Here is a 24,952-nt window from a genome sequence, read left to right as displayed (position 1 = left end):
CTAGAATACCAACTACTACATAGCCTACTAGCAATCATTGCTGCAGATAATGTACAAATTATGATATAATATATATATATATATATATATATATATATATATATATATATTATAATATTATATTATATTATAATATTATTATAATATTGTACCGTACAGATTATGAGTGTTTGTAGAAGACAAGAATGGACTTTCAAATATTTGTAGTCTACTGACTCATGATGTATGGAGAATACAAACATGATCTCTAGAATAGCAATATAGAATAACATAATTTATTCATTCATTAATTTATTAGAGCAAACAATACTATAGTCGGAAAAGAAAAACAGGCTATTGCCCAAAACTTCTTCAATTTCCTAATTTGTCTTAAATTGTCCAAATATTATGTAGGTTATGTCCATTTCAATTTATACACATTTCAAATCATGTTATAATGATAGCATTTGAAGTAGATGAGATAGTTGAATGCAGTTTTCAACGTTTGTCTAACAATCTTTACATTCCAACAATCGTTTATATGTTATTCCAACGACTCTTTTATTCAAAACGATCAGTTTAAAAATCGGGGATCTGACTCATTCATATCACAGATTTCTACACGAAAGTACGAATGAAATATTCAAATATTGCAAAAAACGGAATACCTACAAGTAAACGAGGTTTACCGAGGTTTACCTGTACCGATAGTAAAATAAATAACAGTTACCGAAAAACACAGTTTCTTCGTGATACCTTTTGTGGACTCTATATTACCAAGTTTTGACGGGTTCAAACCCCGGCCCAAGCAAGACATTATTGTCGGGCCACTCCCGGGCAAGACATTTTCTTGGATCACTCCCGTGTTTCGGATTGGAACGTCAAGCCGTCGTTCCCGGCTGTCTAGAAACAGTCTTTAGGTCATGTCGGAGGCCCTGAAATTGATCAGGTGCGACCGGAAAACTCAGACACCAAACCTGAGCCAGCCAGGTCACAAGATATTATTGTTATTATGAGCAGTAACTTGTTCACGAGGAATGACGTACAAACAACAAAGGAATAACAGGACAACGAGAATAATATCATGTTTCAGAGAGTAGAATGCTCGCTAAAATTTCATGGGACTCTTTGAATTTAGACAGAACAAATCCCATCGACAAAAATAGGAGGACCAGTAGAAGATGCTTCAGCTCTGAAGAACCAATGGAAGAATGATTTATGTAGATACATTTATTGATACACATAAATTAATATAGTAAAATCAAATTCAAAGTGAATGGTTGGACACATCTTCCACAACTTTTTCACACGAGTCACGATTATTGGAAAATGTCTTTTGGAGAACACTTCTATTGAATAAAAAAAATCTTTCTGACAATCGGAACTTCAACCGGAACACCCTCTGCATCCACAGTGTATGCATTCCACTATACGACCCTGTCAACAAATAAGAAATATTATCAACTTTGGAAAATGCAATTATAACAGAAGCAATTGAGATGTTACAATAGAAACTGTAAGAAGAGGAAGAGTGGCCTTAGACTGGCCCTTAGACTGGCTAAGTTGACTATCATTCTTTAAATTATCATTATAATTATTAGAATTCAAATATAATCATTTGAATTATCATTATAAGTTGTTGATTTCTGGCAGTATTGTGGAATTGTGACAGCATTATAGACTGTTATTATTTTATGTGTTCTAACTTTATATATAGCACCTATCTATCTAAGTTATCAGAGATTATGATAAAAAATGAAATGACAGAAGTTTTATGCACAAAAATTCTTTGGTTTTGTAAACGATGATGATTTGATGAGATTTAAAGTATTTCAGTATCATTAAGGGGGTGAGTAGCCAACTTAATTCAACTAATCATCATTTGGGTAAATTCAAAAAAGTGTTCTACTTCATGCAAAATTTGCTTGTTCTAGATACAGAGTACGATACTTATGGCTCTATATGAATGTACTGCATGGAGGAGAGATCACTCTGCCCTTCCAGATAAAATCATGTGTTGGTCAGGGTTGTGTGCTATCACTAGTTTTTTCCTTCTGGTATTGGACCGAGTTATGAGTCGAGTTCAAGCAGAGAGAAGGAGAGGACTGCAGTGGGGTGAGGACGGAGGTTGGAAGACCTGGACTTTACTGAAGATATTCGTTTATTAGCCCAATGTTTATGCAGCAACACATCTTCTTTCAATGTAATTTGAAGTGGGTGGTTCTCGTATCCAGACTGTAAGTTCCTTTGTTTATTTGGGGAGTGCAGTGACCAAGACTGGAGGTGCGGATCAAGATATTGGAAGCCGGATTAGAAAAGCGAATGGCACCTTTATTCAAATGAGCAAGCTCTGGAAAAATAGAAGTGTATATACAACAAAAATTCGGATCTATAATACAAATGTCAAGTCAGTGCTGTTATATGGGTGTGAAACATGGAAGATCACTGGGCGACTTGTGGGGCAGTTGCAGACCTTTATAAATAGATCTCCCATTCTTTGAAAAAAGAATAGGGATCTGTATGATATGTACGGCCACACTAATGCACTGGCTATTATCAGAGTAGGGAGACTTATGTGGGCAGGCCATGTTGAAAGAGCTGATGACTCATATCCGGCTAAAAGAATCATGAATTACAACATGGAAGGAAGAAGACCAAGACTGAGATGGAGGGACTCAGTCACTGAAGATGCAAGGAGGCTTGGTGTAAGAAATTGGAGACGAGCTGCCATGGACAGAGTAGAATGGAGGCGATTGCTGGAGGAGGCCAAGATCCGTGGATGATGATGATGATGATAAATAGATATCTACGTCGCATCACTAGTATCTACTGGCCAGAGGTAAACAACAATGAAAATCTCTACCAGTTAACAAATCCATATCCAGTCCAAGAGGAGTTGAGAAGAAGAAAGTGGTGGAGATGGATTGAGGAAAGAAGAGTGGTGCAATAGAGAAGGCTGCATTGAGCTGGAACCTCTAGGGACTGCGTAGATAAGGACACCCAGGATGACATGGGGAATGACACCCACGGTTGAGGTAGAGTGCAGGCAGCAGAGAAAGACTTGGACAGAGGTCAAGAGGCTTGCAGCCAACAGAGAGGAATGGCCAACATTTTCGGATGCCCGTCCTATGATTCTAAAGGTGCGAAAGGAACTAATTCAAGATACAGTGACCCAAAAACCTCTTATTTTCGGTTCATTTTCCAGTTTTCAGCTATTTCCGCCAAATCCAGTCAGCGGACAGAGAAATTCGCCCTCGATTTTTTGTAGATTATGAAATTCTGAAAAAATGAGATCATTCGGAACTCTCTATTTTCAATGAGTACTGAAGTACAATTTTTAAAAAATGAGTGACATTTCTCCTCGAAATGTAGCTTAATCATCTCAGCTCGTCAAGGCGTTTCAAAATCATGCATCATAAGTCAAATTTGGTCGAAAAATGGAGAAATCATCCTTGAGTAAACTTCAACCCATATTTCCGTACACAAAAAATGGCCAATTTATTTAATTCAAAGCTATGTATCTCGGTAACCCGTAATTATAAATAAATCACCTGATCATGAATTGTAGAATAATCTTCTCTTCTATTAGCTGCTAGCGATTCATGAGAAAATATTTGCATATAGTAAGATTCGATTGTTATAAAAAACAAGAAATTGAATATATTTTCCTCATATTAACGTTATTGGCATATTTAAAAAAATGACCAATTTATACATTCAAAGCTGCATATCTTATGAAATTCTTCTGATAAAATATCAAAATCAAGTAAGTATGTGAGAAATCTTCTCCCTTTCTCACTCCAATGAACAATACTTTCGATTTTTATACCATTGGAAAGTTACATTGTTAAAATGGCGATTTTAGTTTTTCCATTTTCTCGCGTTTTTACTGTTAATCAAGAGTCTCTAAAACGAGTCTAATACATAATAGAAACTCATGATTGGTTCCAAAATGTTGAGAATTTTATCCTCTACAAGCTCAGTTGTCTAAAATTCATCTTGAATCACTGTTTCCTATCAGAGAACTGCCGAGACTGTTAATATGAGGAAAATATCTCAAATTTCTTCATTTTTATAACAATTGAATCTTACTTTACGAACATATTCTGTCATGAATCGCAAATGAAAGAGAAGATTCTATTCTACAGTTCAATATCAGGTAATTTTTTATAATAACCAGTTATCTAGATAAATAACTTTGAATATAGAGATTGGCCATTTTTTGTGTATGGAAATTTTGGTTGAAGTACACTCAAGGATGAATTTTCCATTTTTCGACCAAATTTGACGTATGATGCATGATTTGGAACCGCTTTGACGAGCCGAGAAGAATGAGCTGTAGTAGGAGGAGATTCGATCATTGTGTCAAAAGTTATGAGTGTTTGTCATTTTGAACCTTGAGATGTTCTTATGCATGCCTCTCCACTAGAAAATACTGAAATAAAATGTATCTAAAGGGTGATTCTCATAGAGCATGATCCTATGTCATTGTGCAAAATCTCAGTTTGAGGACAATGAAGTTAGTGACGATGGTTGAAGCTAAAAATTAGGTGTTTTTTCAAAATACAAGGAGTATTGTTATCGGGTGTACCTGGAAATATTCATGAGGTAGTACGCTCTACCTGGTCTCAGATTATAGAGCACAAAATTACGCCTAGAGGGATCTTGAATGGTACATTTTAATGGTAACAATAGGAAGATATTGTTGATCAAAAACTGAAATTCAACACAATGGATTTTTCTTCGAATTTTTCTCATTTTATAAAATTGTAACTCATTGGAGAAAGAGAGTGTTCCGAATGCGAATGATCTCATTTCATTCACAATTTCATAACTGAAAAAAGACGAGATCAAATTATTCTATCCTATTACTGGATTTGGCGAAAATACCTGAAAACTGGAAAATGAACCGAAATTTTCGGTCACTCTTTATTTAACACAAGGAAATTTTGCATGAAAAAATTGGTTTTGGACTTCTCTTATATATCCAAAAAGAATATAAGAAAATCAGAACTATAATATAAATAGCAAGCACCAATATATATATATAATATATATAATATATATATATATATATATATATATATATATTGGTGCTTGCTATTTATATCGTAAAGCTTGCTATTTTATACATAACAGAAGACACTTTAAAGTTTGTAATATAAATTAAAACAGGAGACACGATATAAATAGACTGAAAACACTTAAAAACTTACATCAGAAATGGGGGAAATTTTCAGAGACTGTGTCTCCTTTCTCAACCGAGAAGACTGCAGTTTTGAATCCAACGGTTGTGTGACCACCCCCCCCCATTTCTAATGTAAGTTTTTAAGTGTTTTCAATCTATTTATATCGTGTCTCCTGTTTTAATTTATATATATATATATATATATATATATATATATATATATATATATATATATATATAGGGTGATTCTTAATTATGGTAAAATAATTTAATACGTGATAGTAGAGGTAAAAATAAGAAAAAAAGTTCTCATAAACATATATCCATAAACGCTTCATTATCGAGCTATACAGAGTGAAAGATTTCGCCTGGAATTCAGTTCCTCTGGTGAAATACACCGATACTGAATTGTTTGGGGACTAGTTTTTGATAAACTTATGCTGGATTAATATGGAAAAATATCTGAAAAATTGAATAAAACTAGTCTGGAAGCTGTAGTGTGAGTAGTTTTTGAGAAAAAAATTGAAATATGCAAAAAATCCAAGTAGAAAAACACAGACTTGAAAACCTTAGTATACAATACCCGATTGATACCATTGAAGAACTCCAATTAAGGATTTTGAACGGAAAAAAAATGATAAAGCAGACTCCTGGAATATTTGAACGGGTCCGACAATCGATGAGAAGACGTCTGAACATATACATTAAGAACAACAGAGGTCACTTTGAACATCATCTTTAGTCTTTTGGTATAAGATTAATGTCATTTAGATATGTTACTTTCATATAAGAATAAAACTTTTCATAAAAAACCGAATATTTTATTTGCAATCAGCTACAACCTATGAGTTATTAGTTCTCTCCTCATAAAACAGCAAATTTTCGTGGTGTAATGTACTACATAAGAATACATTTTATTCAACTTTTATTTAAATTTAGTTTACACAACTTACATGATTCTTTTGAGAATTAAATTCTCTACAATTTTTATTGCAAAAAATTATTTGTTTACTGTTCATTATAGAAAGTTATTGGGCATCAAACGTAGAAGTCTGTTTTTCTACTTGGATTTTTTGCATATTTCAATTTTTTTCTCAAAAACTACTCACACTACAGCTTCCAGACTAGTTATATTCAATTTTTCAGATATTTTTCCATATTAATCCAGCATAAGTTTATCACAAACTAGTCCCCAAACAATTCAGTATCGGTGTATTTCACCAGAGGAACTGAATTCCGGGCGAAATCTTTCACCCTGTATAGCTCGATAATGAAGCGTTTATGGATATATGTTTATGAGTACTTTTTTTCTTATTTTTACCTCTACTATCACGTATTAAATTATTTTACCATAATTAAGAATCACCCTATATATATATATATAGTGAGGTCCACGTTATAATGGCAGTGTTTGATTAGCAACGGTATTGCTATCCTTGTCTATCATTCAACAAAGCGGATCGCGCTATCTCTTTCTCGCTTTGCTCAGTTGCCAGATCGTCTTTTAACAATGTAGAATTGATAATTAACATATTATTTCATCTTAAATATGAAAAGTCATTATTAAATAATTGAAAAATATAATTTCTTGTTTAATAAAATATAACTGATTATTTTAAACGAGAATGAACAGTTAATATTACATCAACAGACCTGTATCAGCTACCGTCTATAGAAGGCATTGCCAAGACAGAGGTTCGGCAACGTTGCTTTCCTATCTTTCTCCACTGCCAATATAACGTGCACCTCACTATAGTGACTGAACTGTTATTAACATTTCTTAAACAACGAGTACTCTTCAATTGAACCTAGTAAAAACGCCAAACCATCTACATTCAATTCAGATGAACTAACCATAGTTTATAAAGTATTATTGGCTATATTTAATAATAAGATGTTATTATTAACTGTACGGAATAAAATGGTCTTACCTCTTCCAATTTCGACTTGGGAACTCTGCATATGCAACTTGTAGCAAAATTTGTATCTCTTGTTTGAATGCAGCGCAGACAGCAAAGGTTTTCATAGCCTTGTTTCTTCCATTTTGCAATTAAATTCTTGTCCGCTATGTTCTCTTGGAGGCAGTAGTCGTAGAGTTCTGTAAAAAATGTTATAAGTAGTATAATACTATGATGGTAGATTACAAAATATTCATTCTGCATTACGTCTTTCTGATTCTGGAGAAACTTGACTAGGATTGTAAACAGAGTACGCCAAAATGATAAAAATCCAAATATTGAGAGTAAAAATGTGAAATTAATTTTAAATGGATCGACATGAAATAAATATAACACACGCAATATTAATGTCATCCTCAGCAATAACATATACGGTAGTCTGGTTCATGAACCTCTTACACAATAATTAATTTTTGAAAATACATAAACTTTTATGTTTTAATAAAGTGTCTGAAATTGATAAATAACTATAAAAAGTCTTCTGTGTGTAAACGATTAAAGCATGACTGAAGATGTGAATGATTATCTGAAATACACACGATCGAAGCTAAAGTTTATGCTTCTCCCATAAGTTATTAAATATTTATAATCTGATACTATTGTTGTATCGTTTGAATTATTCTACTGATTAAACTTGATGAATATAGTGGTATAGATTGATAGATAACCAATTCATAACCTGCAATGTTCCCCCTCAAACCCCGCTTCATCGCCCGTGGAGGAGAAGGAGCAGCTCGCTCCATCAGTTGTCGCTCGCCAGTGCATCATCAGACCCTCATATTCTAACGCAGTTGTCGTTTGTTTCCCACAAAAGTCTACACCACATAATACATACAAATCGCAAAGTGAATACCGCACGTAATTCACCCAGCTCACTAACTCTTATATGTCTAAACCTCGGCCCTTCAGAGTTCAAGTTACCACCCCCAATATTTTCTAAAACCGATTAAACAAGAATCATAAGTTGGAAATCGTTTAAATCATTATTCTCTGCTGTAATAAATTCAATAAAAATATAGGTTACCTAACATTAAATACGCGTATATTTGTAAAAATGTATAACATTTTCGAAACAGAGTGGAAAATAATAAAAATTAAATAATGAAATACCTATTTCTGTACATACCTCGACTGATCGCCTTCCTTCTGTAGAACAGGTCGTAGATGTATCTGGATCTCTGATGATGAATTTTAAAAATAGGCCACAGGGATTCCACTTTCCTCTTCCCTTCATGAGGTTCAGTCTCAGCTGAAATATTTACCATTTATAATTACACAATTGTATAGAGATATGAGAATTAGAATATATTAATGTTGTTCACAATAAGGATATCTACAACAACACCTTCAAAGGCGACGACTACTGAGAGTTTGATTACTATCATACAGGCTAGGAGAGGATATGACTATCATATACCATATACCCATACCTCTAATACCTTTTGTATTACCCACACTTGTGGGATCGATGGTGTCATAAAACTCAATTTCAATAGAATTAATTACATACACAACTATTCAGATGGCAGATCAAAACAGAGTCTACTTTTAATAAAAATTCAAATCATCACTCATAAATTCATTTACATTATAATATGCCTTGTCACAAAGCAGCTTCCTGACGGTTCACTTGAAGGAGGCCTTATCCAACTGCTTCACACCAGAAGGCAGCTTGTTTAAGAATTTCAAGACAGAAATTTTATAACTGGCCTGTGATCGGTCGAGGCTCCTGGGTATATCCAACAGCTGACGGTGCCTGGTGATGTGGTAGTGAATTTCACTGTACCCTCTTCACATACACCAAGCACAGGCCAGCCCCCCCCCCCTGGGATGAAGTGCTGCAGAACCCTGGTGACTCTGGTTCATTTGGGACTTTTTTTGAACTATTTCCAGAAAAGATTCAACTTTGTTTTCCTGAAAAACTAGAACCATATCGCTCTCAGCAGTCACAGCAGAGACAGAACCATATGAGAAGTCATCAAGAGTGGTACACTCTTGCCAGGGTAAAGGGACTCATGCTTGCTCTGGAGGATAGGTGTGAACATGGCAACGATAGCGACAGGGAGAGATACCGACGTGCCAAATCCATTTATAAAAATAACATAAGCAGAGCAGGCTAAGAAGCTTGCTTTATACCAAATTGCTTTATAGCAGGATGGGATGTATACACTCATATCGGTCCTTGCCGAGGAGACTGCTTGATTTTGCGACTCCTGATGCATTCAACAACCTTTTTGTCGAGTTGGTGAACAACATCGTGAGCGATCTGCCCACAGTTGCTAGTGATCCGGTTGAACTGCTAGCTGCACGAGTTCCACTAGTGCATGATCGTCTGTGTTTCTTCCGCCCCATCACTTCGCCTGGCCTGAGAAACATTGTCCGTTCTTTCAAGCCATATCGGAGCACTGATGTGTGTGGCATGTCTGTATTCATGCTTGGAGGTGGTGAATGCTATTGCGGACCCCTTGTTGCAGCAGTGAATGACTGCCTGAGGTCTGCCATCTTTCCTGACTTTCTGAAGACCTCAAAAACCGTTCTGTGTACAAGAGGGGTGATCACCAGAGCATAATCAGCTCCAGGCCAATATCCATGACTCCAATCTTTGGAAAGGTATTATAAGAGAGGTATATAAGGTATATAAGACAGGAAAAACACTGCTATGACCTTCGAAACAACAAGAATCTTGACTTGCCACAACATAGACTGAAGAAATACAGCTGCTCACCAACATATGCAGGATCATACTTTTTCAATTTACTGCCGCGTGACCTGAAGGATATGGATGACGAGGCAGCATTTGCCAGAGGCCTGAAGTCATACCTATTGGCACGACCCTACTATGCAGTATCAGAGTATGTTGAAGAGCATACATTTCAACATATACAACATGCTCATGGAGGAAATTTCCTGCCGTGAATAATGATGACGACTCCCCAGCCTTCAGACTGTCAGGAGGACAAATACAAGTAACAAGTAAGTAAGTAAGTATTTGTAGCCGTCATCAAACCCCAACTTGAGGAGTTCTTTGAGAGTAACAACCAACGAGTGGCGCCATGTTGTTGACGACTCGGTAGTGTGATTACAAACCGTGCTCACTAATAAAACTATTCACCATTCAGCTTTCAGTTTTGTTTCCGCAGCTGACCGGAGTAAACGTCGAAATGTTGTGTTATTTTTCATCAAGTTAGGAGCCGTTATAAAATAGTTATAGCGATTTATTAAATTAGTTTTAAAATAGTTATGTTATAGTGATTTTGTGGAATATCCTCCGTAGAACTAGCATTTTTACAATGTCACAGACTGGGGAAACTTCTCGCATAAAGAACAAAGTTGTACACAGTGAAGGTAGGGAAGTGATTCGAAGTGTGAATTCTGAGTTGAAAGTTGAACTTGAATCTTAAACTTTATTATTTTATGTAACGACTAAAAACGTTAGGATATAATTTTACTAGATCGCTGGTTAAATTACAAATTTGATGGGATGGAAATTGTTCAATTACATTTAGCGAAGGCAAATAGACCACAGCTTTTGTGTACTCGCTACCTGGCTCTCCAGTGCCATATGTCACGCCTAAAACTAGATCGACTGTATTCCTTCCAGAGGTCAAGTTACGAGCGGTGGACAGTACAGACATATGCGCCGCGAACATGAGCAATTCACTTTTAATCAGCTGATGCCAAGCTTTTCATATCTATATCTTATACCGTTTCTGTAAAAATACAGATATAATCAGCTGATTAAAAGTGCTCATGTTCGCGGCGCGTATATCTGTACGCACCTTTAAGTATGCAATTTGGTTTTCGTAGAGGGAGGTCAACTGTTGATGCAGTACAACAGTGAATCAAGTGGCTAAAAAATTCGTTGTGTTTGAGGATGGTGAGACCATGGCACTTACATTGTGTGATTAGAGCAAAGCATTTGATTGTGTTGACCATCAAATACTGATCAAGAAGTATCGCTATTATGGGGTTGTGGACTCGGCTCTGAACATCGTGGAATCATACCGTACCTAGCTGGGAGGACACAGGTGATATCATTGGGTGGAGCTGCTTCCTGTCCACTTCCTTGGGGTACCTCAGGAGTTTTGGGTTACCTCAGGGTTCAATTCTAGGGTCAACCATGTTCAACGTGATGATCAACGACCTGGATGACAATGGTGCAACTCTCCTGCTTGCTGATAATACATCGTTGCTGTCATCTGGCATTGACCTTCAGCGGGTGTTGGAGAGGTCGGCAGAGCATCTGCGGTCTTCAATCTTATGGTTTCTGGTAAATCAGTTCCAGCTAAATGAGAGCAAGACACAAAGAATCATCTGCAGTTTGTCGCAAAGTCTGCCTCATGATCAGGAATCTGTGAAGCTGTTGGACTTCATACTGGATTTAAAGCTCAGCTGGGCCAGCCACATCCAGCAAGTGACCAAGAAACCCGGTTTACTCATGTAGGGCCGTTTAGCCAATGTTATGGGTCCACATACTGGAGTTGCAAAACCGGGCTACCAAGATCATTACAGCGAGCAAAATAGGTTTTTGCAGTGGACAAGATAATCGCTGCCTGTTATGATTTTCCCTGACAGCCCTATTTGCAGCCACAGGACATCAGCAGCTACTACAGAGTGCCCAACAGGAGCAATTCACACGAATCGGTACCTAGTAGTCTTAAAGCTAAAAGAAGATTTTCAACACCATAATTATTACATATCGCACTCCTTTTAGAACAAAGTTGAATTCACTAGCATATATTCATGTTTGATAATATTCATGGCTATTTTTAAAAACATAATTTGTTTACTGATTGGAAAATGTTGGGAACCCCTACCAAAAGCAATAGCCGGCGTAAGATTACACTGATGGTGTCCTATTCTAAGAAATATTAGGCTACTTTCAACAATAAAAATCTAGTTGATATTCGGATTTCTTAAAAACAGATAATTCTCCAAGAATGATGTAAAGTTTTAAATAAGCAAGTTTATTGATTATTTAAGCAATAACTTATTAACATCTTATTGTTGATAAGTTAACAATAATACTTGACTTATAGTTGAGTATTGTAAGTTTACTTATTGTTAACTTAGTCGGGTTATTGCACGTTTTAGCAATGATCGAGTAGTAAGTAATCAAGTTATAACTCACTAAAATTTTTATAAGTTATAGTGAGTAGGTTAGGTAAGTTGGTATTTTGAAATTTTATTCAAATTTATAAACAATTAAGGCCAAATCAAGAAATGAGTTTTCAAGTATTTGGGTTTAATGAACATACCTTCTCTCATTTTCTGTTCCAATTCTTCTAGCGTAGGCTCTATTAATTCCCATCCTTCTGGAGGAGACTTCTTACTTCGCCGTACCTTGGGCATTGCAGCAGAGTATATCTAAAATCTGACTCGAACGGACACTACAAACTGAGAATTTTAATATGAATAAGCAATAGTAAAAAAATGGGTAAACTTATAATTAGTTCAAATAAAATTTTTACTACACAAATGTTTTGAGTTTTAATGTTTTCTCTGAGACGAAAACATAACCTATTTTACTGGTCAACAAGCTCAACTCCCATCCCCATGAGCCATGACCACGTTGATCGCATGATCGATAAGTTCATATCGATAAATGTAGTTTGATAAATTCATATAACAGAAATTGAGAAGTAATTAATTTTCTCTGTTATGATTCTTTTATAATAATTATTTAACCAATCAATCCAATATTTAATATTCTTCATGAACTTACGTCATTATTCACTGTCGCTGTCATAGATCAGCTGACCTGACACCTGAGAAATTCAAAAACCGAAATTGCGAAATGTTTAATTTTACTTTCTAGGTTATATTCACAAAAAATATTTGAGCTGGGCCTATTAGATCCATTGATTACTGATAAAATTAGTGCTTCTTTTATATTATTTCCATCATGTTAGATGGAGTGAAGCATATCATCCTTATTCTTTCTGGTAAAGGTGGTGTAGGTAAAAGTACAGTAAGCACTCAACTAGCATTAGGTTTAAAAGAAAGTGGTTTCAAGGTTTGTAAAACGTTGTTACATTCAGTCTTTAGACCTTACTAAACTTCTAAACTGCTAATTGAAGATGTAAATATCAAAAGTCATAATTTGGCATAAGTGCAATTGTTAGGCAACCGCTGTTATCTAAGTTATTTTTAAAGATATCGACTTAAACTTACATTGCAAGAATAATATTATTATAAGATTCAATCATGATTAAAATGTGATTAATATCATTAGAGTTGCTCTTTCTTTAAAATAAGGTTAGTTTTTAATCTGCTATTTATAGTATTAAAACTATCTTGAATTGTTACAAAATAAACTAGCGCACTTTATTTTTTCCTCCTCTTTCATTTAAACATTTTTTTCTAGCATTAAAAAGAGTCGGTATCTTTAATAATAACTGAAATAACAGCGGTCGCTCAACTATAACACTTGAGCCAAAAATTATTTTTAATGCAAAATTATTTTATAATTAACTTTTAGTATTTTCTCAGATTTTGCTCTATTGACACTAGGCCGCCAACGTGTGTCTTACTCGGATTGCCATCCCGGCCAACGCTGGGATACCAGCATTGGTTTCTTTGGCCACTAATTGTGGCTCTCTGATGTCCCACTGGCCACCTAGCTGTGTGTCCTAATGTAATACGGGCCTTGGACTCATACTAAAATCTAATTATCAAGCAACCACTCTACGATACGGCTAAACAATAAGTTCTCCACCAGCAATCTCCTCAGTGCGCCTTGAATTCTCTGGTCGACAGGTCTCTTGCTTGGACCCTGCTGGCCCAGGATGAGGACCCCCAAACTGCTGTTGAACAGTCTAATCTTCTTATAGAAGAGGCTTGCCAGTGGTTTAAATCAAACAAACTGTGTCTAAATGAGGGGAAAACACAGAACCTGTTGTGCACCTTAAGACGTGGTCAGGCTCATGGTGGGGCGGAGGTCAATCTCTTGGGTTTTGTGATAGACCCCACTCTATCGTGGGATCGACATATTGGCATGCTGTGCAATCGACTGGCCAGGGTGACGTTTTTTATGCGGAAGCTGAAGCAACATGTGCCTGCCAACTACTTAATTACAGCCTACCATGGGCTGTTCCATAGTCATATAAGCTACGGAATAGTACTATGGGGCCATGCGGGTAGCTGTAAAAGGATTCTCCTTCTACAGAAGAAAGTTCTTCGTGTCATCACGTCATCGCATTACCTGGAGCACTGCCAGCCAATCTTCAAACGCCTGAAAATACTGACAGTGTACAGTCAGTACATGTATAGCTCCCTACGGATCCTGAGGAGTGAGGTTCATGCCTACCAGGAGAGGGGCCAGCTGCACCACCACAATACCAGGAGACGAGGCAACATTGACCTGCCCTACACCAGACTACAGTAACTATATTAGCCACAGTATGGCCATTGGAATTTTTTTTCCCCGCCGCCGCCATGAAGATTCCAAATATTTGAATTTTACAATGGAGCTTATAGGCGATTATGAGTAAAATCGCTTGCCTTTACTTATTAAAGCATATTTTTGTGATTATTAACTTCGATATAATTTCTTTAATGTTTTTTCTATATTCCCAATATAGTTTTGGAACTTGAAATAGTGATTCGTAGATAATAGCGAGTAAAAATGAAAGGTAGGTAAAGTAACCTGAAACCTGAATCTCCAAAAAGCTTTTGAAATATGTCATGATATTGTAATACATTTTGTTCCATTGACAAAAAATAATGAAGTTCTCATATCTGTCTGTAGAAATATGATGGAATTCTCATCTCAATAGATTCCATAACATTAAAATATTTTGTTTTATTAGTTGACAGCCAATAAGTCTGACGAAAATATTGTAAACACAACATTGGATATAAACTGTGAAAAAGCCAATAGTTCTACTTAATGATTTTAATAAACATGTAAGCAATTGAAAAAGAAAACACTTAGCCCATTATTATACCATTATTATTCTCATTTAGTGATATTTCAAATCTTAAGCTCGTGGTAATGCAACTGTAAATCCATATTATATCAATAACTATTGACCAATTATTGAACATGTTTTGGGTAGGGTACTCAGTACTGAAGAGAATCAATAATAGAAGTCAAGATTTACTTAATCAGCACGGTTAAAAAATTCATAAAATGTTATATTTAATTGAGCCGCAAAAAGTATTTTGAAATTGAATTATTTGAAGTTCGATCCAATAAATTGGATGAGGAAATACAATAAAATTGAAATTTATCTTTCTGCATATTTATCTAGATCACTGGTTCCCAATAAGTTTTCCGCGAAAGCTCTAGAAGTGGTCTGCGATGAGTCCGAAGGAAGAGAAATTAATGTTTCAAGCTTTATTAGTGTTTTTAAAATTTTCTTTATTGCCTATATTGAAGTCCAATCAGTTTCCCTTCGAAAATGTTATATCAAACTCATCGTGAGTTCAAAATATGTTTACAATCAGTAAAAGAAGTGATAGGTTCCAAATTTCTAATGCTATAAGATAGGACTTGAAAGTTTGTTTGGAATCTTAATGGCGGATTTGTACCATGTGACCGGGCTAACCAATCAGAAGCGTGACAGTCAATGGCCATACTGTGGGTAATACAGTTACTGTACACCAGACTATCAAAAGCAAACGAATGCTACCCCTTACGGATGCTAAAAATGTTTAACAGACTGCCAATTTGTGTTCGTGAGCTGGAGTATGGGAAGTTTTGTAGGATGGTACGTGAAAAACTCATCAACTACCCTCTCTACTCATTGAGAGATGATGAGACCAGTAGACTTTTAGACCTGTTTGAGATTGTTTCATGAGTTACTATGGCAGTCCATCTACAGAGCCACACGAAACAACCTATCTGCAGCCATCTCTAGTTATTTGTGTATTGATTGTTTTATATTTTGACGAAGTCTGTCTGGCGACTGCCGGTCATGGACTGAATTACTGAATCACTCTTGCTGCTATTGGCAGCTTGTTGAAAATTCTTGTAGATAGGTGGCCAAGGCCAGTTCTTGTCCTGCTGAACCTCTGATATGGCACATCCAAACTATGTCTCCCTTTTGTATTATATGCATGAAAACTCTGCCTGGTGGCAAACTCATCTACATTCGCATGGGTCCTGCAAAGAGCATGAAAAATATAGAGAGAGACTACTGTAAGTATCCTCTCTCTAACAAAGAGAGGACGACAATGAGCCAGTCTGCCAGCTCCACAGATGACCCGCAAGGCGCATGCACAGCATACTTCCAACATCCGCAGCTCCACCCCAGAGTACAATAGAAGATGCTCTGAAAGAATGCGAAGTGACATACCTTGAAGTAGTGCATGGGAACACTACCTCTCAGACCTCTCAATAGGAAAACTACCCTGCACAGCCTACAGCAAAACTACATTTCAACTTATTTCGTACTTCGACGTTTGTATTGAAATTTGTTGACGATGTCTTATATTTTTGTAAATGTTCTTGAAAGATATTTTGGATACCTTTAGATATTTAGATTTGATATATTCTAGTATTTTAGGTATTAGATTCAGATATATAGATTTCAAAATTTAATTTTGGACATTCACAGTCATTATTTTTCAAATTGAAAATTTGTTCTTTTTTGTTTTGAACTGTAATTCTTTGAAAAAAATACACAGTACATAACCTTCATCTCTCTTCTCCATTAATGAAATCATTATAAATGAGAATGTTTGTATTATCATTGATCCCCTCTTCATCACATCTGCTTAAAATACTTCTAGAAACTTGCCTTTGTAGATGAATGAATAAAAGTATTAAAAAACGTACGTGTTTTAGCATTGTTAAAATAGGCTTATCCAAACAGCCAATACCGTTCTTGTGGCTTCTTTTTATTTGAATCATAATTTTTCAGGTAGGTCTACTAGATGTGGACATCTGTGGTCCAAGCATTCCTTACCTACTGAAACTCGAGGGACATGAAATACACAAATGCCCTGAAGGATGGGTGCCAGTTTACACTGACGAAGATAAAGCTTTGGCAGTCATGTCTATTGGTTTCTTGTTGAAAGATAGAAACGATGGAATAGTTTGGAGAGGGCCAAAGAAAACAGGTAACAGAAAACAGGTTCCGGATAAAACTCCATCTTACAGCGATCCTTCCTCTAGACTTTCTGATTGATGTTGTATAATGTTTAATGCTGTACATTTTTTTGCCTTATAAACGTAATGAAGAGAAATTCTGTACATTTTCCCACCTTATCAGAGTGACCAGTAGAATAGTCCCGTCACTTACTCTCATGAAGATACTTGGATTATTATTTCACTTGTATTCGCTTTTTCAATTAAATTAAAAAGTTCAACAACTTACTATGCATTTAAGAATTTTTTGGATAATTCCACTTCAAAATCATTTGAATACAGCTTTAAAATATCTTTTCATCATTGTTCAGAGTTTATTACGCCTTTTATAATGTGTGTATTTTCACAATTACACCTCAAACTACTCACCACCAATCAATCACTACTCACTGCTCAATCTACTCTAGAAACTCACCATTTTTATAAATAAAATTGATCGACAATGCTTATGTACAATCATATTTTGTATGAGAACGCATCCAATGTGAGTGCTGCTTTGGAGACGTTATATGTGTTCAGTGTAGTTTAAGACATCTTTACCAAGAGTTTAAACCATAGTCCGAGGAAAAATATCTTACCATTGTTAGGAATCCATCAACTACAATAATTGATTGAAAATCTAGATTAAATTTGCTAAAACTAGCATAACCATAAGTTATTAAAATGATAGCTTAAATAGTATTATCATTCATTTGAAAACAATTTTTCCTGTTGCAGCAATGATAAAAACATTCCTGTCAGACATTTACTGGCAGGACGTTGATTACCTTATTGTGGATACTCCACCTGGCACTTCTGACGAGCATATAACAGTCATGGAAAATGTCAAGTAAGATTACTCTAAATCAGTTTAGATAGTGTGTAATTAGACTCTCATTTTAGCACTACATTATTTATAATTAATTTTGGCCTCTGAAGGGGTTTTAGGAGTTCTTAGGGGTTTTACCGCTTACTCTCATTTTAGCACTACATTATTTATAATTAATTTTGGCCTCTGAAGGGGTTTTAGAATATATGTCTAAAGGTCCCGAGGTTACTGAAAGTTACTGAACCCCTACAAGGCAAATTATCAACTACATTGCCGTGCTAACTGTGTTATGATTACACCGCTGCCTGATTACTGAATCGTCAAGGAATTTTTGAAAAGCTTATTGTGTGATCATTGTCTGCTATCCTTGTCTACAATTAGACAAAGCAAATACAGTAGCTCTATCCTCTTCCAGCTCCGCAGAGTTTCCAAATTGTTTTTAGACTATGTAGAAAAATTATGGAACTACCAGAGAGTCCAACGTCTTTTTGTGAGTGTGGCGCTGTGCAAACCATAAGACACATTGTAGAAGAGTGCACAAGAACAGCTTATGAGGGCAGGCTGGATGACTTCCTGGTTCCTACGCCAGATGCAGTGGCATATTTAAATCGACTAGATATGTGTTTATAACTTTCAAAAATTATTTTTATTTGTATTCCACCTTTTTTTAAAAAAACTTGCTTCAATTCTTCCCATAATTTCCACTGACTTTATCATTTCAACTCAGATGTAGTGACCCAATTTAATTGATTTTTTCAAAACACAAGCAAATAAAACCTGTACATATAGTGTTGCTTACCGCTGTTTGGCTTTTGCTAAAATGTTTGGTTGATCAAACATCTTACACAATAAGGTGACGACAAATTTGAACGAAGCAAATTTTGTTGGCGCTTTGAGTTTAGAATATAAATATTATCATATTTACGCAGCCTAGTATATTCATATATTATAACTTAGCTGAATAGTATTCGATTGACCTGGCTGCGTGGCACAACCGGTCTTGTTCTGAAGTTTCTGTCATGTGTTATAATAGTCTACAATAATTTTTATTTTCCCTTGGAGTGAGTCAACACCAGATCGACGGAACAAACGACAATCTATTAATTCTAGATTCTAGTATTTTCATGTTTTGTTCAGATCATAAGAACTCTACTTTGGTAATATTAGTTTGACAATTTTGTGTTGATTAGGTCTCTTCCGTGCGATGGTGCCATATTGGTGACCACTCCTCAAGCCGTTGCCATTGAAGATGTGAGGAAGGAGCTGACATTCTGCCGTAAAACCGGCATACCTGTTCTAGGCATTGTGGAAAATATGAGCGGCTTTGTTTGTCCTTCTTGTCAGGTAAGAATTATTCTAAACTTATTCTACTCTAAATAATTATATATTTTATTAAAATGTATCATGTTCTAAATGAACAGGTATTGAGTGTAGCTATATTCTTAGCAATATGATAGATTTTTTATTGGCATTATGTTATGGTTCATATTTTGCAGTGTGTATGTTATTGACATTAAATAATTCTCAGTAAATTGCTTAAACAACACACTGATTAATCTATGAAGATAATGAAAGGAAGTATAAAAGTAATTCAAGAAATTAGAGTTTCACACTATGCACAGAAAAATAAAATAAACAAATACAATATTGATGAGAAACTTCTATTCCTTATTCTGAATAGTACCTTTTGTACTGTTAGTAGATTACTTATATTATCATTGTATGTATCAATTGATAGACATTGATCTGTTATTTTGTATCAATATTCCGTAGCTCAATGTGTGTTGAGGCAGGAAATTCCATGGGATTGGTGCTATGTTATTTAAGTAAAGCCTTTGATTGCTTATCACACACTTTGCTGCTATAGAAACTAGAGTGCTATGGAGTTGAAGGTGTAGTGCTCAGTACTCTACAGTCATACCTGCAGAACAGAAAGCAGATTTTAAAGGTGGAAAAGGCTCAGTCGGCTAACCTTGATGTGCTTCATGGAGTCCCACAAGGTTCAGTGCTTGGTCCTCTGTTATTTCTGATTCTTTCCAATGATTTGGACTTGGGAGCTCAGTCTCTCTTGTATGCCGATGACAACCCTGTTGACAAGGGAAAGAAGTTTAGAACAGGTTCAGGTGGAGTGTGAGAGACTCCTTGCTGTAGCTAAAGGCTGGTTCAGAGAAAATAGGCTTCAATTGAACGAGGACAAGACACAAAGTCTAATATGTACATTGAAAAATACTAGTCCTGTAAGTACAAGCTCAGTTAAATTACTTGGATTCTGGATAGATCCCAAGCTGACATGGAACGAGAATATATCACAGTTGTCACTTACCTTCTGAGAAAATTGAAGACATCTGTCCCATCAGACTATTTGGTTACCGCCTATCATCCCCTATTCCATAGTCATGTAACCTATGGAATTCTACTGTGGGGTCATGCGGCAGGGACGAGAAGAATATTGCTGCTGCAAAAAAAGGCAGTTAGGATTTTGTGCACTGCAGACCACTGTTCTCGGCTCTTAACATATTGACCGTCTACAGTCAGTATGTATTCGACTCCATTGTGTCACCTGGTCATATTCTCCTCTAGCTTACAATTGTGCATGAAAAGGATAACATTGGAAGATATGAACAAAGATGTGTGACTCACTATCACCACATCAGCTCAGCAAGGAACTTTGACATCCCAAGGTGTAGGCTTTCAGGGACTCGGGGATCATTTCCAATGTTGGCGCTGAAGCTCTTCAATCTTCTGCCTGAGGAGATAAGAAGCCTGGATCCACTGATTAAAAATAAGGCCTAAGCAACATTGGCACAGCCTATCCAGCGACAACTGGTCAACGGCAACGTAGCGGTAATAAGGTACTTCTTTCGACTTGTTGTCTGTATCGTATAATAAAAAATTACTCTTAATAATTTAATGCTAAGAGAATACTTGAATAGTTCAGATAGAAACATCATGCCAAAAACCCTAAGCTGAAAAATAATGTATAATTTGAAATTAGGATGCTATAAAGACAAGCCATTGCATATTAAGTTGCCAATAACCGCTATAAGTTTTTTTTTAATTGCAGGACTGTACAAATATATTCTCAAGCGGCGGAGGTAAATCTCTCAGTGAGCTTGCGAATGTGTCTTTCCTTGGAACGCTACCAATAGATCCAAATGTATCGAAAACGCCTGAACAGAGCATAATTAAAACAATGCCAGAGTCGCAAACATCTGCTGTCTTCAAATCGATCATCAACAATCTAACTGCACATAAACCAACGATTGCCGAATCTTGAATTTTGTACTAGTTTTATTATAAGTTGTTTGTTAATTGAAACTTTGTTTTTAATTTTAACGTCTATCGTATCCAAATACCAGATACCAGGTTAGACCTGGGCATTACAACATTCAGTCTGCTAGCAGCAAACTTTGCCTGGTTGCTTATAGGAATGGTTGATATATAAATTGAGATTTACGTTATAAAGTCATTAGGATTGATAAAAAGGTATTGTTGCCACTTCTCCTTTTCCATCGCCTTATTTTATTTATTCATACAACAAATGCACGTGGCAAAAGCAAAGCTTAAGATGTATGAAATGTTAACTTCATTCAATTGGAATATGTCTTAAATTACATATGAATTTTTTTCGCAAAACTTGTCGATTTTATATGGACAGATGTTTAAAAGAATAGATGCTGTGCTATTTTCAAATTGACTATGTTCAGATTAAATATGTAAGTAGGGTTTACAATTAGTCAAGTTTCCTTGAATTAAAGTTCTTTAACGTTTGTATTGAATGGGCGATTTTAAAAGCTTAAAGTCAATTTTACTTGATTTCAAGTATTCATAATTTTAAAAGTATTTAATTATCAAGTGAAAAATTTAATTAATCTCTCAGTTTTCTTCTTACTCTTCATACTTTCGGATTTACATTACGTTTCTACGGTTATTCAAGGCTTAGGCTCCGCCTTGGTTGCAGATTCTATTCTGAATATTTACTTGTTTTTATACATTGACTGACAACTGTTTTCATCTCATTTTTCCTATTTGTAGGTTGGTTTGTACCTTCAAGGTTCAAGTTCAATCCAAAAATCTGACATGTTCAGCATTCACTTGAATTTACAAAACTTGAAGAATGGTCTACAATTGGTACTGGTAGAGTGGAATTAAGTTTCTGTTCTTGTAAACTTGATTTCAAGTTTGCCAAATAAATTTATTTCACACAAAACATGAATTCAAGTAAAATTGACTAATGTAAACGTCCCTTGAGAGTGACACTATCCTGAATCCTCTATGGCAAGGCATTAAGTATTTTTATTCCTATGTAGTATGAACCCTTCTCGAAAAAAGAGAGTCCATGCTCCGCGTAAATGATACCTCTAAAAGTGTGTTATATGAATGTATCACCTGTCCATCCCCGAAGTGATACTTATTTCTAAAAACAAAAACAGCCAGCCCCAACTCATAAATATCTGGAGAAGGAGAAGTGAGAAGGCTTCCTTAAATATGGGTCTGCAAAAACACCTATGAGATAGGCCAAAGACCCGTCTCAAAGCCTTAAAGATAGCCTCAAACTCTGCTGCCATGCCCCATAAAATAATGCCAAAAATAAGTTTGGATAAAAAATAGGCATGATAAATTATTATACGATATCACCACACATGCATAGACTTGGAAAATTACAACATTTGTTGGTTTGAAAGTGGGATCTGAGTCAAATTGCACATTGAAATTTCCTTGAGCAACTATAGCTTGAAAAGGCTCTATAACTTGGGACTCTATGGAATTCAAATGGAACTTAAACTGGAATTCAAATTTAAGCGATAATAACTGAACCACTTATTCAGCTCAAACAGGTTTCTGCCTTCTCTATCAGAGAATCAAGACTGACTGTCACCCGTTAATAAATGAAGTTGTATCTCAGAAGAGAGTGAGATCATAATTCAGAAATCTTGAGATGTCATTGACATATATTAGATACTGCAATGGTCCCAAAATATATCCTTTTTGGATACCATGGTTCACCGGCAGCCAAGATGAGCTGAATACAATGCCATCAGCCATAAATTAAGACCCTATATGATATCTACAAAGCAACAAGGATCCGAGCTATGAAAACCCAACCCTCTTCACACTGTAGTAGATAGCTCTGATTCAAGTTATCCCTGTAAATCTAATATTATATTAATAAAGCGTTCAATTATTAAACCTTGAGAAGGGATAACAAAATATATAATTTAATATAGGAGGTCCACGTTATAAAGTGAAAGTCAGTGGAAAACATATAGAACAGCGTTGCCACTGCTTTCTGTACTGCTCAGTAAGCCTTTATACCTTCTCTACTGTTTTCAGTTTCTTCTTTGAACTCAATAATATAAGTTATGTACTTTTTCCTTTTCATGTATTGATTTTCAAATTGTACTGCTCAGTGTGTACGTTATGAGGCAATAATAAGATTGAGCTCCTGGTGCCCTCAAATATGTATATTTTCAAATAAATGATCTAGAAGATAGCTGATTCCGTTATATCTGTTGTAATATTAACTGTTCAGTCTTGTTAATGATAATAATCAATAAATTATATTCTATTCGTCAAGAAAATACATATCTTAATAATTTTATAATTAATTTTCATAATTATTGAGATGAATGTTTTAGTAACTAATCGTATTAGTACATTGTTCAAAAAAAATCTGGCAACGTTGCCGCGCTAGAAAAGGATAGGTCTATCTGCTTTGTTCAGAAAATGATACAGTATCTGATTTGTTTCTAGAAAAGGATAGCTCTCTGCTTTGTTTTGCTTTTTTAGCAACACCAATATGTTAATAGTGCTGACTAGACAAACCAGATAGCTTTTTCCTTTTCTACCCCGTTACTGTTACGGTAAACCTTTAAAAAAGGTTTCACAAAAAAAAATTATGAGAAACACAAATTAAAATACATAAAATGAAATTTTAAAAGTTGATAACTAACCATCCTAGACTTCATCCATGCTTCAGTTAGCCTACCCGTATAGGTTAGACCTACTCCTACCGGTATTGTAACATTAAATTGATTGAACTGTGATATCCATCATTTGTAATAAATGATTGGTGACCGGTTTGGTAAGAGTAATAAAAGGGGGCGATCCACCAGTTCCCATACGGGAACACTGTAATATTGTTGTTGCGTAGCATTTGATGGTAGAGCTAAAGCAGTTGGTTTTTTTTTATATTATCAACTAGATGTTCTTTGGAATTTGAAAGGAAAACATTTATATAGGAGTCAGATTTATTTTATTGAAATGAAGAGATTAATGTGAGATTTAAATGTGAATTTTAACATATTTTGGTTTTATAAAATTAGTTATGCTACAACTATTCTAATACAGAACAGTTAAGGAAGGTTATGAAATTTTGAGCATTTAATCAATTTTAAAAATTCAAAATAAACTTTGTTGCCAATGATTTTTCAAAACGTTAGACAGAATTGTGTTGGACAGATTATTTTGTTTCTTATTCAAACAAGTTATATGAAAGTTTTAAAAACATGATTCAAGGCATAATTAATTTGGAATTTCTAAAAATAAAAAAACAATATGGACGAATAAATTGAAATGTGGAACGATACCGTTATACTGTTGATGTCCATCCTAACTTGCCATGGTCTGAATGGAGAACCAGGGGATGTCCATCCACGGGTCAGCTCGGTCTGTCTCAGGAGGTAGGCGATGAAAAAGTGTGTGAAATTTTACAGAAAGAAAAGTGGAAACCTTTTTCCACTAGCTGGCTGGAGGGGAGACTAGAATGCTAGCCCCACTTCTACCTCTCCTCAGCGTTTTTAGTCTGTCAGCCAAAACTGTCTGATCAGCTTTTAGTTTTTAAAGTTGGAAAAAATTATTTCTCTTCTTAAAGAAGGAACTGATGTTTGGGGGTATGTCAAACCTTGTGGTTCATGACAGTA

General features: G+C 35.4%; 2 protein-coding genes across 2 annotated transcripts; one reads left to right on the top strand and one right to left on the bottom strand.

Moving 5' to 3' along the window:
• Positions 1–1,189: 1,189 nt before the first annotated feature.
• LOC111054001 (protein BUD31 homolog) lies at positions 1,190–12,869 on the bottom strand. The gene is made up of 4 exons (XM_022340959.2): positions 12,384–12,869; positions 8,252–8,374; positions 7,099–7,265; positions 1,190–1,416 (listed from the first exon to the last, which is right to left on the bottom strand). The coding sequence occupies exons 1-4, from the start codon at positions 12,475–12,477 to the stop codon at positions 1,366–1,368; spliced, it is 435 nt and encodes a 144-aa protein (XP_022196651.1). The 5' UTR covers positions 12,478–12,869; the 3' UTR covers positions 1,190–1,365.
• LOC111054005 (cytosolic Fe-S cluster assembly factor NUBP2 homolog) lies at positions 12,740–21,347 on the top strand. The gene is made up of 5 exons (XM_022340963.2): positions 12,740–13,141; positions 16,995–17,193; positions 17,939–18,050; positions 19,220–19,373; positions 21,094–21,347. The coding sequence occupies exons 1-5, from the start codon at positions 13,031–13,033 to the stop codon at positions 21,304–21,306; spliced, it is 789 nt and encodes a 262-aa protein (XP_022196655.1). The 5' UTR covers positions 12,740–13,030; the 3' UTR covers positions 21,307–21,347.
• Positions 21,348–24,952: the final 3,605 nt, after the last annotated feature.

This window comes from Nilaparvata lugens, chromosome 8 (genome assembly GCF_014356525.2).
Source record: "Nilaparvata lugens isolate BPH chromosome 8, ASM1435652v1, whole genome shotgun sequence".
Taxonomy (NCBI): Eukaryota; Metazoa; Arthropoda; class Insecta; order Hemiptera; family Delphacidae; genus Nilaparvata; species Nilaparvata lugens.
This window is presented reverse-complemented; position numbering and strand designations above follow the sequence as displayed.

Bases quoted from the DNA above. Each gene is read 5' to 3' on its own strand.
- LOC111054001 (XM_022340959.2), bottom strand. From the start codon at position 12,477: ATGCCCAAGGTACGGCGAAGTAAGAAGTCTCCTCCAGAAGGATGGGAA. The intron at 8,375-12,383 runs GTATGTTCATTA...TAAATATTTCAG, and splicing joins GGAACAGAAAATGAGAGAAG to CTGAGACTGAACCTCATGAA. The intron at 1,417-7,098 runs GTAAGACCATTT...ATTTGTTGACAG, and splicing joins CCAAGTCGAAATTGGAAGAG to GGTCGTATAGTGGAATGCAT.
- LOC111054005 (XM_022340963.2), top strand. From the start codon at position 13,031: ATGTTAGATGGAGTGAAGCATATCATCCTTATTCTTTCTGGTAAAGGT. The intron at 13,142-16,994 runs GTTTGTAAAACG...ATAATTTTTCAG, and splicing joins TAAAAGAAAGTGGTTTCAAG to GTAGGTCTACTAGATGTGGA. The intron at 17,194-17,938 runs GTAACAGAAAAC...TTCCTGTTGCAG, and splicing joins GAGAGGGCCAAAGAAAACAG to CAATGATAAAAACATTCCTG.